At 47.5% G+C, this 17,498-nt stretch overlaps 1 protein-coding gene across 1 annotated transcript in view; it reads right to left on the reverse strand.

The window, feature by feature from the left end:
- Positions 1-1,485: 1,485 nt before the first annotated feature.
- The window catches only part of LOC105085101 (F-box/WD repeat-containing protein 10), a 43,583-nt gene continuing 27,570 nt past the window's right edge, over positions 1,486-17,498 (reverse strand). The window contains exons 13-20 of the mRNA XM_064494939.1: positions 16,475-16,675; positions 13,667-13,788; positions 11,113-11,261; positions 10,186-10,328; positions 7,614-7,772; positions 5,720-5,985; positions 4,826-4,996; positions 1,486-2,641 (exon numbers count right to left, since the gene is read on the reverse strand). Of these exons, the coding sequence (XP_064351009.1) occupies positions 1,812-2,641; positions 4,826-4,996; positions 5,720-5,985; positions 7,614-7,772; positions 10,186-10,328; positions 11,113-11,261; positions 13,667-13,788; positions 16,475-16,675 (2,041 nt within the window). The 3' untranslated portion in view covers positions 1,486-1,811. The remainder of the gene's footprint in view (positions 2,642-4,825; positions 4,997-5,719; positions 5,986-7,613; positions 7,773-10,185; positions 10,329-11,112; positions 11,262-13,666; positions 13,789-16,474; positions 16,676-17,498) is intronic.

A 17,498-nucleotide genomic window follows, 5' to 3' on the forward strand; every position in this document is an offset into this window, starting at 1 on the left:
TTCCGCTTCCGGGCCTGGGGGCGGGGCGCGCGTGTGGGCGGGGCTAGAGGCGCTGAGGGGCGGGGCTATTGAGGGCGGGGCTAGAGCGTGGGCGGGGCGACTCGGGCTAGGGCCGGGGCCGGTCCAAGCAGGAGAGGAAAAACCAGCTGGGAAAGGAAACTGGTGCAGCTTTAGGGGCAAAGTTTCATGGTTAGTCAGGTGGAGATGTTGGTACTACCTACGAGGTGTCCTCCCCGGCGTGGACGTCCTCAGAGTGGAGGTGGGGGGCAGGGTCGTGACTGTTCCATAGTTTTCATTTTGTTTGAATATTTTACGACGATGTGTACTGCCTACAGTATTTCTTTTGCACCTTAAATTTTAGAAACAATTGAAGAAAAAAAGATACTCTCCTGCGAAGGGGTAAACAGTTACTACGAAGAACAAGGCAGGAGGACTCTAAACAGGGAGGGTCTTCTTATGGGAGGAATATAGACCCCAGGAGACAGTACGGAGAGAGAGGCTGAGAGAGTAGGCCCTGGAGTCTGAGCCCCTGGGTTTGTCCCGGCTCCTCCACTTACCAGTTATCTAGCTAACTAACCTACCTCTCTGTGCGTCCTTCCCTTCCTCAGTGTTAAGGTGGGGATGCTAACGGTACCCTTACAGGGTAAGTCCTGCTAAATAGAGGATGTTATTCTTATTACTGTTTCAAGTTTAGCCACTAATGATGTGATCTTGCCCTGTGAAGGACCTGAAATTCAGAGACTCTGTGTCATCTTTGAAACTGTGTTTATAACAAGATGCTATTTGCCCCGCCTATGGGCAGACTGCCATCAGAAGGCTCGTGGAATAACGTGTTTCCTGAATTGAGGAGGTTCTTTCCATTCAAATCACAGTTTTTACATGGCGATTTGCCAGTGCTACTTTAAACCTGACATCCTAATAATGGAGAAAAAAATCTCAAAGGAGAGAAAGCTTGGCAAACAGTGGTGAAACACAGAGACTGAACAGGTGGTCTGTGTATCTACTCTGCCTGTGCTGGGGTTTTGGTGGCCCACCCAGTGTGCGGGTTGTGGGGTTGTGTGGGGTTGGGTTTTTGTTGGTTTCTTCCTGCTTTCTGGTTGGATTGTTTCCATCCTACAGCCATTCTGAGCTGCTGAGTAGGAGCTGCCCTCTTTGAACGGGGCTCGAGCTCTCCAGTGGGCCACAGCCCCTGTGCTGGGCTGCACCCTCTAAACTACCTGCCTGGTACCTGACACCAGCCTCTGCAGGTTTAAGTAGCAACCTCGACACACTCAATATGAATGTAGAAAGGGCGAAGGTGCTTAATTCTCTTCCACAGGCGTTAGCCCTGGAAAGGAAAGATGCAATTTGAGGGCTTCTCTCAGATTCTTAATTGAACTCACTGACCTTCATCAGGCTTCTGTACAAAAATACCAGGGAAATTCAGCCCATTTTTCTGAATATAATGCAGTTCATTTGCTGGAAGAAATGATAACACTGAACTGGTAATGATGAGTGGTATTTAATTTCCAAAAACCACTTCCCCATCCCCACCAGTGAAAGTGGGCCTCCCTGTGTCTCGCTGGGTGGTTTTCAGTGGGAATACAGATGCTGATCTCACTCAGCCTCCCTCTTTTTTATTACTTTGAAAATATCAATTCTTTGGCTTGTAGGAAAATAATTGAGCCCCCACATTAATTGCTAGGGAACAGTCAAAAAAGAAAAAAGAGAGGGAGAGAGAAATGACAAATAAACCCAAAAAGGGGGCCAAACACCAATAATCCACTTGGTTTTCTATTTAGTGTAAGATATTGTAACCTCCCAAGGCTGGTTCAGATAAATATGTTTTGTCCAAGTTCAGGGGCTGCGGTTTTTCCTTGCTTCATGAAATTGTCTATGGGCAGGCCTTTGATCTTCCGGATCCAGGCAGCTTTGCTGGCCTTTTCTGGGTTGACCACTCCAGCGGGCTTTCTGGCCTGATACTCCTTCACCATGGCCTCCCCATACTCCTTCTGCTCCTTCACAGTCCACAGCATGAACTGGGTGTTCACTCGGAAGGGGTCCAGGGCCTTGCAGAAGTGAGGCCCATCTTTCTCGGCAGCCTGGGCCGCCGTGCCCACCGGCAGGGCCAGCATATGGTTTGGTTTGATGACCTGCATGCTAGTTAAGGGACTGAAGCTGCGCACCGTCCCATCAACTGAACTGGTCGCCCCGTCTTCACCCTGTACGCTGCCAGCGAGCCTGGGGCGGATGAGCACGGGCTGGGGTAGGGTGGACTGGACTCTGGGACTGTGCAGAGAATTCTTCAGGTTGGGCTGAAGCTTCTGGATTTCGAGGGGAATGCTGGTTTGTTTCACATCTATGGGAGGATTGCTGAATCTCAGCCGATCAACTTCACGTTGGACTGATTTTCCCTTAAAACTCAGGACCTTCCTGGGGTATGAAATTGAAGGTCCCCAGGCATCAATGACCTGGGCTTGGGGCCTACAGGGATAGGCAAACTCCCTGGAATTATGGGCTTTCTGCAGGGCGTTCACTGTCAGGAGCAACTGGTCAGAAGACATAGGGACGTGCCAGGAGTTTTTCTTTGAGCGGGTGATCAAATCTGCAGAAGTTCTTACTTGTCCTTTTTTTGGTACTTTCTCCACATCATCTGGTTTTTCTAAAAAAAAAAAGGAAAGAAACAGTGTTTCATGAAAACCTTAAGTACTTATGCAAGAAAGTTAAATCCCTTCTAACTGCTCCTCAGACTGAGGTCTTTATTGCCCAGCGGACACACTGTCATCATGTGACCAAAAGTTCTCCATGAGACCAAAAATTACAACAGATTTAACACAAGTTTTAAACAAATACACTAGTATTTGTGTACTGGTGTGTATTAGCCTCTAGGTATGCACATTTTGGAAGGAACATATGTAATCCACCCATTCTTAAAACTTCCCTGAGGGAATGACCTTCACCCCTCTTTCATAGGCCTTATAAATTTTTAGTAACAGATTTCTAAATAAAAGTAATATTGTAAATCTTGATCTCCACCTTCTTAATCAACGTTGACTCCAAATGATCTTTGGATGTTTCTCAAAATCAAAACTGCCTTCAGATAATGTGTCACCCCTGGGAAATGGAAAGGATCACATGCCCAAAAGACAGTTCCTGAACAGGACTTCCCAAAATGTTTTGAACAATAGCTGCTGCTCCAAAAGCCACTGACCAGGACAAGAGATTCACTCTGGCATACGACCTTAGGGTCAGGACCTCCAAGGTGCCAGACCCTTCGGTTAGCAAGGATGTCTTCATAGGTGAGCAAATCTATGCCTCTCATTCAGGCCTTTCAATTCTTGCAATACCTCACAGACACACTGAAAACATGATCCCCATATTACAAAAGGAAAGACTGAGTCATGAAAAGTAGAAGTCATCTGTCTTGTCTGTCCTAGCGAGTACAGTCTGCACCGTACGACACCAATCTGTAACCAGAAAAGAAAACGCAATGGTGTGTTGCTTTTATACTGTTATAACAGTGTATAATTCTCCTTGACCAAATAGATTTTATCCCCAGATATCTGTGTATGGGCATACTAAGATGGGATGAAACTTCAAATGTTATTCTGGTCTTTACTTTGTTAATTAAATAAGTTTATTAAAACATATAAAACTAAATGGAATTAAGATGTTAAAATATTCCCCATTCTCCTTTGAATTCCGGAATAAATGATTCTGTGCGTGTGCATGTGTGGGACAAAACACAGTTCTTCTCCTATTAAAAGGAATTGTGATGCGCTCATTGTTCATTAACTTGTCTTTTTTTCGTATAGTGATATATTGTGGATCTCTTTCCAACGTATGCACTTCCTCATCCATTTTTCGCTGTCATGTAATACTCTGTGGTACAGATTCGTCATCATCTACTTAGTGATTGCCCACGGTGGACCTTTAGCCTGTTAGTGATCAACCTTAAAGAAATGCAAGTACCGTTTTTACGTGTCATGTGAGCAGGTGCAAACTGATGGCTAGCACCCCATGTCGGCTTCAGGGCAGTGGGAGTGTGCATGCAGTGGTGGTGAGAGAGTAAGCTGACAAGGCGGTTTTTAAGGACAACACGGCAACATCTTTCCAGATTGTAAATGCAATTATCCTCTGGCCCAGCGAAGCCACTCCTAGGGCTTTACCCTGCAAGGTTTACACCTGTACAGGTACACGGACACAGGTATATACAAGGATGCCCGCTTTAGTATAGACCTCATAAAACTCAATTGTCTTACCGTTGCCTCAAAACTAGTCTCTGCAGTGAGTTTGATTCAAAGAAACACTACTTATCAGCCAAAAATATTTGAAAGGCATTTTAAATCTTTGCCAAAGTCGCTCAGAACCAACAAAGGGACATCCCATTCATGGTGTCCAGTGACTCTTCTTAAAAGCCCCTTCCCCACCTCTCTCCGTCACCTCCCCATCTCATTTGCATAGCACTGCCCCCCAACCTAGCTCCTCCCTCATGAATCCCCTGCAGCGCCCTCTGAAGTCAGCCTGGCTGCCTCTTCTCTCCAGCTGCTGCACTCCTGACTCAGGCTGATGACACAAGGGTCCCAGGAGTGAGGAGGCGCCCGGAGAGCCAGCAGCTCGAAGCTCAGCTCTGAGAAAGGCTCTCACTCTGCGTGGCCTGAAGGTAGTAAGGGGACAGTTAAAGGAAACCAGTCACTCTTGGGAGAAGCTGGGCATTTTATTCACTCTGAATCAAAGATAAGCAGACTTACTGGTGGACCTGCTGAAAAACCAGGCTGAGCAGAGACAGAGAGAGAGAGGCTGGATCTCGCCGCACTGGTTATGAATGGAGTCTCACCACTCTTACCTCCGGGGAGGGGTTTTGCTTCCCAAGTCTCTTGCTCCCGCTGGCCACCCCTGCCGTTTGCATCCCTGGGACTCGTTCTCTTCCTGCCATCTCTTCGGGGTGACTTCGGCTTTCCTTGACTCAGAGGTGCTTCCATTAACGGTGCTGAATGACGATCAGGGTGGGGGGAAGCTGTCGTAATTGCATAATCCAATTAGGTATGAATAAAGGGGGTGTAGCTGATCGTTCAACTGATTTTCACCCGAACAGTCTCTTTGTTACCGTGTCATCCCATGAAAGTTGGTGGTCACCCGGAGCCTAAGATGTGTCTAGATCACCTCCTGACCTCCCCCACCCCCTGCCGCCACCACTCATCTTTCCTACTGATTATCAAGCTCTAAGCATTATTTAAAACTCTCCAGCCTCTGTCCTAACCACTTGTGGTGTGACACTCTTGGAGCCGATCTGTTGATCCAGTATTTTCCAGGTACGCACGCTATCGATCGGAGGTCTAGAGAGAATACATTCTGCAGAGGACACTTTTCTGCAGTATAACATACCTTGTCTCTGTCCTAAGCAAATGATTAATGCACTGTATGTTTGGGGATTCGGGGCATGGGGGGAGGATGTTGATTTGTTTGGCTTTTGTTTTGATGGCAAGTATTGTGCGCTAGTCTTGTCTACCGTAGGAAGACTCTAATAAGTTGGAAAACTTGGGCCTTGGAAAACCAGATTCCCTGGAGCCGGCTAACAAATTGTCAGATGGGAGAGAATGGCTCTCACCTTCCCTAAAGGTTGGGATTTATATCAGCAAGAACCCGTTAGCCAAGATACCCCGCAAAGAAACTGGTCCTGGCACGTCCTCACCTGCTCCACTGGGCACCATTCAGGCTGCCCGGGATTTCGCTCTCTTACCTGTAGGTGACCTGGATGCCTTCAGAAAGATGCGGGACTTGTGAGGTTTGCTTAACAGGGACTCCTGGGCTACTTGTTTGCTGGATAGAGAGTCCCTGGGGCTGTAGATCTGAGTGCTGGACTTGGAGAGAACTTCTGTGAGGTCGTTTTCTTCCCTGTCTTCCTCTTTGTCCCTGGTCTTCTGTTTGGCCCGTTCCAGGGGGTACTGCCACTTTATATTCTCGAACTGGAACATGAGAACATTGCTCTCCGTGTTGATCACCATCCTGGAACCAAAGCAACAAGATTAGGAGGCTGCCACTGCCCAGCTTCCAGATAGCACTTGGACTACTGTCGTGCCCAGTCCTGAGGCCGAGGGATCAGTGCCACAGACAGGGTGGTGCAGGTCGCTGGAGGGTCTAGAGCGGAGAGAGGCAGCCGGCCTTGCAGCAGGAGGTCGTTAGCTCTGTAGCTGTTTTCCTTAAAAATTAAATGTGAGCAAGGCACACATGTTCTGATTACTTCGCTTCTTGGGTTAAAATATTTTTAAATGAATTTCTGTTCCTGGAGTGGGCGCCAAGTACCTGGGGTGCACAAGGCAGAAGGCTTAACTACTCTGCACACAGATGTCTTGAAATTCACTCCTTTTTTTTAAGCACAGCAGCCACACGGCGCGTCTCTGCCCTGAAGAATGTGGAGAAGTCTGTAATGGGGAGGCCTCAAGCCCTCACTGCCCACCGGCACGCTCCTTCACTCCGTCACTCCAAGGTCTCTGTGTGTGCTCTGCATTCAGACAGAACGCTTGCACTTTGTAAAGCAAGAGGATTTCCATCTTCCCTAATCCCCACTGTCAGGCCGCTGTAGGGAAAAAGAGTTCCTAACCCGGGGCCCCCAACATCGCTTCCCACCCACCCACTGGGTTCTGGGGCTCCCAGCACCCACAGAGCACCGCTTTCAACCATAAGCAAGACATGGAAATGCTACGTGCGGGTTCCTTTCTGCTCCAAAAGGCTGCAATTTTAAGACTCTCTGGCAGCGTAAACTCTGTAAAAGTGACTTGTTTTTGGAAAAGCTGGAATGGAATTCAGGGAATCATTCCAATTAGAAATCTCTTCCAGACTTATTTTCACTCAAGCTGAAGTCTCTCTTTGGATGTCACAAACAAGAAAAGGTCAGAGGGGACCTTTTTTAAATGGCTTTTTTTTTAATTAGTTCATATCTGAAAAGAATTAATTTACTGAGCCTTATTACTAGCACCTCGTCCTTTAAGATGGTAAAAAGTACAAATAAAGTTTCATTAAAAGGAAGGCAATGTGGTTGGAAGTGATTAGGTGATGCCTCAAGCGAGCCTGTGGGAGAATTTAAAAGGTCAGTATAGTTGGGTATTTTCACGTAATATCATATGTGAAGTGAAGCATATAACACACAGAGTACTATGTACAAATCGTGTAGTCACAGTTCTGGTTTCTGTAAACTCACTTCTGCCCCCCGGACATTGGCCGCCTGCCAGTGCCACCCCCCACCGTCCTGTAAGTCTCTGCAACGGAAGTGAGACCAGGAGACAGCCGGTGCAGCTCTCAGGCAGGACACACGGCCAGGGCGCAGCAGGGGTTACAGGTCTGCAGAACCACGGTCCCCGTAGCAACAACACCGAATTGCACCCTTCACGTGATTTGATCAGACACCCGAGCAAAGGAGGAGTAACGTGATCCCCGACTGCTGAGGTTTGTGCAAAGTCCCATGAATGAGCCCCCAACTCGTAGAGTCAGCCTGTTACTCCAGTGCAGCCAAAGCTGGAGGGGAGCACTGCCCGCCTCTCCTGCTGCTGACAAATCCGGGGCCAGAGTCCCAGAGGAGGGAAAAACTCATCCAAACAGAACGGCTCAGGGCTCTGACCTCCACACCGACCACCCACCTGTTGCCCTGAATAAAGAAGGACAGCACAGGATCACCTCTGCCATTGGCCTTCATCACCTTCAGGCAGCTCCCATTTAGGAAATTGTAAATGCGGATCTTGCCGTCTGCACAGGCACTGATGACCCGGAGGAAGAGAAGGGCCACGTGGAGCACCTCCCTGGAAGGGAACAGAGCAACGGGCAGTACCCACCTTCTGGTAAACTGCTTGTGTTTGTCTGTCATTGGGGCGTTTTGTGTATGGTGGGGAGGCAGGGGTCATGAAACGATGGAAATGATGTGTGTCATCATTTTTTAATTCTGGGTGGGAACCATCAACCCTCAACACACAGCCATACTCTCTCTCCCTATTCCACAGTTCTTCTGTTCTTCTGCCTACAATTTGGTCACAGTCACAGTGCCAGCCACCAATGAAGCCCAATGGCTGGAAATTCTAGACGAAGACTTTAAATCATCTATTTTAATAGAAGACTTGAGAAAAAAAACAAAACAAAACAAATACATAAGACTATAGAAAACAAATAGCAAAATGGCAGAGTAAGTCCATTTTACACTTAATGTAAAGGGATTAAACTCTTCAATTAAAAGGCAGACATGGAAGAAAGGATCAAGAACATGATCCAACTATATGCTGTCTACAAGAGGCTCCCTTTAGATTCAAAGACACAAATATGTTGAAGGTAAAAGAATGGAAAAAGATACTTGATACCAAAAGAAACTGGATCGCTATATTAACATCACACAAAATAGACTTTTACAGAATTGTTAATAGAGACAAAAAAGAACATTAAATAATGATAAAAGGGTGAATTTATCAAGGAGATATAACACTTATGAATGCATACACATTATTACAATACTAGCCTTGGAAAGACATTAAGGAATAAAGGTTTAAAAAAAGTCACTACAGAGTCCAGAAGCTTTTCTAAGCAGCATCATTTTTGTCAGCCCTGCTTTGCACCCTCTAATTTCATTCCTCTTATCCATTCTCTCCCACACTGTATGCAGAAGCTTAATTTTGGATGAAGAAAAAAATGTTGGCCCAAGAGGACAGAAAAGAGCCCACTTTCTCTGGTCCTTCTTCCATGAAGGACCAAGAGCAAATATATCTGTTTTTTCACCTCTTTCTTAGCCGAAAAATGGGTTTTAGTCCACTCATTAGAACTCTCCAGAAAGGCAATCTGTCAAGTTAGTCCTCATTGTCCATCAGTTAGAAATATTCATTGAGCATTTACACATACACAGCACTACTTCAGATGGTGGGAGAGGAGGCCCTGCCGCTGAGATCACGGACCGTGTCCTCCAGATTTGCTGTAACTGCACAAGGTATCAAGAACCAATGTGAATGGTGTGCTGGGGCTGTCATTCGATGGGAGTGGAAATGGTCTAGGACGGTCTCGTAGCTGAGGTGGAGAGGGAGGCTCACGGATTGATGAAATGGAGAACAAACTGCTGAGTTTGCCGGGAAGGATTTATTTTTCAGCAGCTTTACTAAGTCCTACCGAATCATGCCCGGAAGGTCTGGGAAATGTACAGTCACAATTTTCAGGGGAGTCCTCCTTGAGGTCAAGGTTTGAGAATCCAGGTGATATGCTAAGAGGCTTACCAATACTCACCTGGAGGGTGGATAAATCACTGAACGCTGGCCCTTCCTGACAGCCACGTGTCAGCAAGGCAGCCATGCACCCCAGACAGCAAACACACGTGCACGCGTGTTCCCTTCCCCCACCCACAGGGCCAGCCTGCCTGTTCAGGAGGTTCCTGGGAGGCTGCAAGGGAATCTGGGGCCATGTTGCACCAAATAGCTATCCCCTGAGAGATCCTTCTGGAAGACCTATTCACTCCTTCAATCAATTAGGACCGCGGTTAGTTCCCTGGAATTCCTTACCCTGCACTCAGGGGAAGAAGCATTGCTCACGCTCAACAGCAGTGGCTTTGAGCAGCCTGCACACCCACGACCATTGCACAGCCACTAACGGACCACAGCACCTTTGCTGAATAAATTTAGCTGTGACTCCAGCCTACTTCTCGATTGTCTCCACGCAGCCACCACCCCTAAACCGGGACTGGGACAGTGAAACGGAATCCGTTTGCTGTCCTGGAATGGAATCTAGCTCACAGGCTTTGAGGGAGCTCCTTCTCTAAGCCCGTAAGTGGCTTTTAAACTTCTGGCACTTGGACAAGTTTAAGCTTTTGTGAACACAAACCTCCTGGGCTAAAGACCAGTTCCAAGAATTTTAAGTTGACTGGAACTGGCATCATGTGGGACGGTACTGCCAATATTCATACATTTGATATCTAATACATACACATTTATCACGTGTTCCATAAGCATAAAACTTCAGTAACTTCTCAAAATCCACACCGAGTATTATGATTTCTTAAGAGAAACAAGTGAGGGCAGGAGAAGGGGCGGCCAAGCTGGGTAACAGGTATAAGAGGAGGAAAGCAGGAGCGGGTCAGAGCCGAGGGACAGAAGGCCAGCACAGGGACCGATTGGCCGGAGGGCACCATCTAGGCTCTGAGGGAAAAGGAGGGCTCAGGACTTTGGCCAGGGCTTCCTTGGCACCTACTTGGGATGCTTGAAGGCCATGAGGCATCGCTCATACTTCCCCACCATGCTCCAGGCCATGACCAGGCCGTCGGCGCTGCCCGAGAGGAGATGCCACTGGTCAAAGAATAGACACTTCACGGCTCCCTCATGGCCGTTGAGAGTCTGCAAGAAAACATGCCCCTGTTTTCAGCCCGCCTTCAGCGCAGACTGGGGGCGTCTTCAGATGAATCCCAGAGCCACACTCCACCGATCCGTGATGACCACCCAGTCGGTGTGTACCTGAGCCGACCTGACTTTTGCTCTAAGAAGGCCAGTAGCGTCCGTGCTTCCTGCGTGCAGAGCTCTCTCCCCCAGTTAAGCAGGAATGTGATCAGGGAGAGAGCTGCTCCCGGCGGGTCTGTGGCGGGGCAGGCCCCGTCTTCCCGGAGTGCCAGAGGTGGTTAAAGTTTCCCTTCCTCTGCTGCCAGACAGGGAAGGGGACAGGATTCTGTCCCTGGTTCCTCGGCAGGACCCAGAGGCCCCTGGGGCATCCCGGTGCCTGCAGCTGCTGGTCAGACTGCGGCGGCAACATCACCAGTGGAAAAAAGCCACCAGTCAGACCAGCTTGCTGTGACCCTGAGTTCCTGGCACAAGCGATGTCTCACCACCACCGGCTAGGGCCAGGGGGTTTCAAATCCAGCAAGAACAGTTTTGGGGTGTGAACATTTAATAATTTTTGAGGCAGTCAATGTTCTCATGAGACAGTAAGGAGGATAGCTGTGGCTTTGTTCAGTCTCAGAATGGCCCCTACCTGGGGGGTGGGGAGACTGCCCCTTCCCCAGACCACCCTTCTGGCGACTGTACTCAGCTGCTCTAGGGTGGTCTGGGGCACTACCTGGAGGAAGTTGATCAGTGTCCTCCCGTCCCTCACCCCTGGTGCCCCCACCCCCATGCCCCACCCTCTCACCTTGACCAGCTGGGCGGTGACGGTGTGCCACACCTTGACCACGCCTCTCTCACAGCTGCTCACAATGTATGTGTCATTGATCCTGGTGGCCAGAATGGGGTCTTTGTGTTTAAAGGTCTTCAGGCACCTCCCTGTCTCGACATCCCACTCTGGAAGGGAGAGGGAGAGAGAGGAAGGTGGAGGGGGACAGGTGCATGGAGAGGGTGATGCTGGGGGTCCACACCCCATCACAGAAGCTCAGACCAGCCAAGCCCAGGAGGTCAGATCACAGAAGGCTTCACCTGGCCCAGCACAGGCCACAGGCTCACCCCTAGTCTGCGTTCCTGCAACACAGAGCCCCCAGTCACACTCCCTGGGAGAGCCAGCCGGGCATAGACCTTGGCTCTGACCCTGGAACTTAGCCTCAGGGTCTGAGAGCTGGACAGCTCATCTCCACTGGGCCTCCTCCTCAAGCCTGGAAAACACTCAGACTTCAGGACAATCGTAGCGTATGTGTGGTGTCATCATCCCTCCAGACGCTACTCTCCTGACCCCCACCTTCTGGCCCCCAAAGAGAAGAAAGCTGTCTCTCCTCCTATGCATTTAAATATTTCTGATTCTGACTCTGGAATTTTACTACCGAGAGACTGTCATCACAGGGGCAGGTTCACTGCTGCTTCTCCGTAGACGGGGCTGGAGCACTGCCTCCCGGACTGCGAGCGCTGGGCGGATGTGCGGGTTGACGGCAGGGTGGGAGAACCGAGCTTGAAGGAAGACACTGAGAGTGGGCACCGAATTCAGGGGTGAGGACACTGAAGTCGGCTCTGTCAGCCCCCAGAGTCCCTTCTGCTTCCGTAGGCAACGGAATGTGTAACCTCGGACCGAATACTGAGCAACCACAGCCGAACCCCACCCCGCACGGACGGTGGACCGGGCGCCACTGCAAGCGCCTGATGTGCAGCAAACCTTCTCCACAAGCCAGTGCTCTTATTGGTCCTCACTGGACAGGTGAGGAAACCGAGGCACAGAGAGGCTCAGGAACCCGCTCTAGACCACACAGGCGGTAAGCAGATCGAGCCAGATTCAAACCCAGGGAAACTGGGTCCGGAGGCCACGCTCTTAACCATGAACCCTAACTACGTTAGCACGCTTTTCTGCACTAATTTTTTACTTACGTGCTGACCCTTTTATCAAACTAGAAATGGGAAAATTGAAGATGAATTAAAAGATTCACTGGGAGGGCGCCCTGTTTTAAAGAATTCACTGTCTCTGTTTTTGTTCTGTTTCAGGAACCCTGGCAGGCAGGGGGAGCCCAGGGGAAGCAGGCAGGCTGGGAGCTGGGCCAGGATTAGGGTGAAGTGAGAGGTCCTCGGGTTGTTTTTTCATCATGTATTTTGCTTGTTAATTTTGACTTTTCAAATGTTGCATTAAAATATGTGTCTTGGTTACTGAGAGTTTTGGTGTCCCCTTAAATTCTGCGCCAGAGGTGAGGGCCTGACTGCCCCTTCCCAGTTCCGGCCCTGCTGGTGCCCCCCATCCAAGACTCACTCAACTGGGTAGGAGGCCCTGTCCGCCCTTCCATCCTCAGACCCTCATCCTGCATCCTTCCTGTCGCACTCCTCAAGGCAGTCAAGGCAAGGAGACTGCCGGTCGGTTGAGGAGGGAGAAGGGGTCGGGAGTGAGGCTCCCGGGCGGGACTGAGCGTTGGCACCGGTGACGCCACCCATGGTCCCTTTCCCACCACCTCCTTCCACCCGCTCCTAACATGCAGTGGCTTCCGGGGCCCTGGCTTCCCTTCTCTTCGCTCTTCCCTCCTACGTTGCAGAGGAAATCTCACCCACACCTGGGCTTCCACGTCTTATTATAATGGATAACCTCCACGTTGACGCACTTGCTTCTGCCCGGGAATCCCACACTCGGCGTGTTAGCGTTCTGTCTGCTGCTGTAGCAGACTGCCACCCGCTTAGGGGCTGAAGACAGCAGATGCATTAGCTCACAGAAGTTCAGCACGACCTCCCAAGGCTAAAGGCAAGGTGTCAGCAGGGCCATGTTTCCCTATGGAGGCTCTGGGGGTGGGGCTGGGATTTCTTACATGTTTACTATTGTACTGTCACATGTTACTGTCCCCCCTTATATATTCACTTATCTGTCTCCATTAAGACACCAGGAGCCTCTGGAGGAGATTAAAGGCCACGTCAAAAGAGCCATATCATGTTTATTTTCCTCCCTTACCACCTACCACGGCATCTAGTGTTCAGCAAATAGCCAATAAGTGAGTGGATCACTGGATACATGGATGGGTAGATGGCAGGATGAAGGACGGCCTATAGACATGAGCAAAGCAAGGGGAGGGTATAGCTCAAGCGGTAGAGCGTGTGCTTAGCATGAACAAGGTCCTGGGTTCAATCCCCAGTCCAGTCCCTCCATTAAAAAATTTAAAAATAAACCCAATTACCTTCCCACCAAAAAACAAACAAACAAAGAAGAAAGGAACTAGGAATGAGCAAAGCAAGTCCTCTGGCAATCCACGGACTTGGGGGAGCTTCTTAGAAGCTGTGAGCCATTTCTTTCTCACCTTTCACCTGGCAATCTTTTGCTCCAGACACAAGCTTGGTCTTATACACATCCATGCACGTGATGGTGCCCTGGTGGCCATTGAAGATTCGAATGCAAGCCCCACTTTTCAGATCCCAGTATCTGCAGGAATCAGGCCAAAAAAAAAAAAAGAAAAAGCTTTTGAGACTCTCTGAGGACCATCCTGTCTAGGGCTCCTTTAGATCAGCAGGCGGCTGGAAGGCGGCAGTCTCATGAGTCCAAGGCCTGGATCTGAGTCCTGGTTGCAGCACCTAGTCGGTGTGACTTTGGGCAAGTTGCTTCATTTCCAGGCGCGCTTCACTTCCTCACTGATGAAATGGAAACGATAATAATAGCAGTCACCTCACAGGGTTTTTGTGCAGGAGTAAATACACGAATGCAGTGACTGTCAGCCGGGGTGATTTCCCCGCCCGGGGGACCTCTGACAATGTCTGGCGACATTTCTGGTGGGCACAAGTCGGGGGGGAGGTGCCACTGGCATGTAGCGCGTAGGGTCCGAGGATGCTGCTGAACACCCTCCGGAGCACAGGCCCGCCCCCATGAGAAGAAGTCTCCTCTTTTTGGTGGGGGGTTCATAGGCCTACTTATTTATTTATTGTTAATGTTTCTATTTTAATGGAGGTGGGAAAGCAAAATTATACTACAGCCGCGTGGGAGGACAGTTGGTGATTTCCCACAAAAATAGAAAAAACCCTGCAAATGATGTTTATAGTAGCTTTACTCATAACTGCTAAAACTTAGAAGCAACTAAGATGTCCTTCAGTAGATGTAAGAATAAACAAACTGCGGTACCGCCAGACAAGGGGCATTACTCGGGGTAAGAACTGTCACCACAATATGTTCTGGAACCATTTGTGCTTCCTCTCCTATGAAATTCCTGTTCAGTTTTCATGTTCTTGTTTTTTGTTTGGTCTATGTATCTGTTGACTTATTTATCCTTTTCCTATTAATTCATAGGAGTGTTCAGATTTCCTAGATAGCTAATTCTTTATCTTTGTGCTGCAAATTTATTCTTCCATCTAAGACCCATCTATGGTATCTTTTGATGGACAGAAATCTTTAACCTAAATGTAGTAGACCTTGTTGATTTGACATGTTTAGCAAACTCTTTCTTACCTTAAAGTCATAAAGACATTACTCAGGAATGTGTTCTTTAAAATTAAAAAAAAATACTTTTGCCTTTCATCTTTAGGCCTTAAATCTACCTGAAACTGATTTTGTTATCAAATGAGGTAGGGGCCCCATTTATTTTTCTTTTTCCTCTCTGTATTTGGATATCCAGTTATCTACATACCATTTATGGAAAAACTCTCCCTTCTCCAGATGGATCTTAAATAGTAAAATTCCATTTTTTTTATAGCTGAGTAATATTATATATCTATACACACACACACACACACACACACACACACATACCACATCTCTCTATTCATTCATGTGTTGATGTGTAGCACAGGGAACATAGCCAATGTTTTGTAACAACTTTATATTGCGGGGGAGTAATTAGGTTTTTAATTTATTTATTTATTCTTAATGGAGGTACTGGGAATTGAACTCAGGACCTTGTGCATGTTAGGCATGCCCTGTGCCACTGAGCAATACCCTCCCCCCATAACGACTTTAAATGGAGTATAAACTATAAAAATACTAATCATTATGTTGTACACCTGAAACTAACATAACATTGTAAGTCAACTACAATTAATAAAAAACACTCATGAACTATAGTTAACAATACTGTGTCGTATATTTGAAAGTTGCTAAGAGAGTAGATCTTGAAAGTTCTCGTCACAAGAAAAAAAATTGTAAAACTATACGTAGTGATGGATGAAACTAAAGTAAGCTGTGGTAATCATTATGCAATATACGCATATATCAAATCACTATATTGTCCACCTAAAACGAATATGTTATATGTCAATTATACGTCAATAAACAATAGAAAACTGACGCACATGGGTCCCAGGAGCCCATCCAAGAACATCTCCGAAAGAATAAAGAACTATGAACAATGCACACCTCCATCAACAGAAGAATTAATGAGTTATGATGTATTCATCCAATCAAACACTGTATCTCTGTGAAAATAAATTAATTATTGCTACCTACATCATACGGATGAATCTCAAAATCATAGTTCAGTGCAAGAATCAAGTGGAGATGAATTTTTAAAATACAATTCCATTTATGTTATGTTCAAAAAATGGACAAAAGTAGTTAATGTGTTTGGAGATATATAGATCAGCGGCAAATCTATAAAGAAACACAAGGGAATAATTAGCATGAATTTAGGATGCCCTTACCTCGGGCTGGGAGGGAAAAAGAAGCAGTAAGAGAAAGGCACACAGTGGGGTTTGGGGACTGGGGATGATCTATTTCTTGTCCTGAGTAATGAGCACATGGGTGTTTATTATATTGTTTTAAAATATATGTATATATACATTTTTAAACACTACTTTGCTTCTATACTATATTTCTACTCACAAAAAACTGCTTTCCCTTGAAGGAATCTATCAAAAGAAATATCAGATATGCCTTCATCTAAGAGTGCTAAACAGAAGACACTTTCTGATTCAGTCTTCAGCTAGAAAATTGTTATAAATTTATCTCATTCAAAGTTTAAACAATATACAAATTCTTGGTTTTTATCTTGCCAAAAAAAAAAAGGTGGGTTGTTCTAGAAGTCAGTACCATTTAGGATAACTTTTGCATAAATACGAAAAGGTAAAAGCATGCATGCTTCTTCCGCGAGCCGCCTTCAGGCCTGGGGGTGCTGGGGACCGCTCACCTGATGCTCAGGTCATAACTCCCGCTCAGAAGAAAGTTGTCCTCCTCACACAGGAAGAGGGCGCGGACGCTCCCGGCGTGGCCTCGGAGCCTGATGGGGACCTCCTTCACTTGTATGATGTCCAGAAGCTGGATCTTCCGGTTGGAGGACACAGCTAGCAAGTCTCCCCCAGAGTAGTGGATGATTCTGTTTCGGTCCCACCTGAGTTGCGGGGGGGAAAGGATGAGTCCTGAAGGAAGGGTGGGTGTCCTTCCTGGAACTCCCTCAGCCCAGTGCCTGTCACCTGCAGCAGTGGAAGGATGGCAAACCCAGGGCCTTCCAACACCGGAGGCAGCAGAAGGCAAGACGTCATGTCAGCGGGCCCTGGTGGAGCCCTTACCTCACGCCATAACAAAAGCCCATTTCAGGTGGATTTAAAACCTAAGGACAAAAGGCCAGACTGTGTTTTTTTTTTTTTAATTCTGCTAATGTATGACAAGTCCCCAAGGGAGATATAAGAGTCGTAGCGTTTCCCAGCTTGTTAGACTGTGGAAACCTTTTTTCATGGAAAACCTCAGATGAACACGATTGGGAAGCCCTACACCCACTGCACATCCCACTGTTTCCATCTTTTCCCCCCCTTTAACCGATATCTACTGGGCATATTTTAGGAGCAAAGTCCTGGGCCAACAGGTGCTAATGGGAAATTCAAAGATGAATAGGATATGGATGGACCTTGCCCCTCAATGAGCTGATAGTCTGTGAAACAGGGTGAGTGGAATTAATTTTCCAATCATTAGCTTATTAGCAAATAGATGGAATATGAGCAGGATGACTGAATAATTTATTGTCCAAAGTGAGTTTTTTTTCATTGTGAAAGGGGACACTATTATTAATTCAAGGACCACAGAGTGAAGTGGGATTGTTTCAGTAAACAGGGATTTATAGTCACCCTGAATATGAGGAGCAAATCCTGATGTTTTTGTCCTCATTCCACTTGTCATTTCTAGAGTTCGAGCTGTCATCCTCTCTTCTAAAGAGCACG

This window comes from Camelus dromedarius, chromosome 16 (assembly GCF_036321535.1).
Source record: "Camelus dromedarius isolate mCamDro1 chromosome 16, mCamDro1.pat, whole genome shotgun sequence".
NCBI classification, from domain to species: Eukaryota; Metazoa; Chordata; class Mammalia; order Artiodactyla; family Camelidae; genus Camelus; species Camelus dromedarius.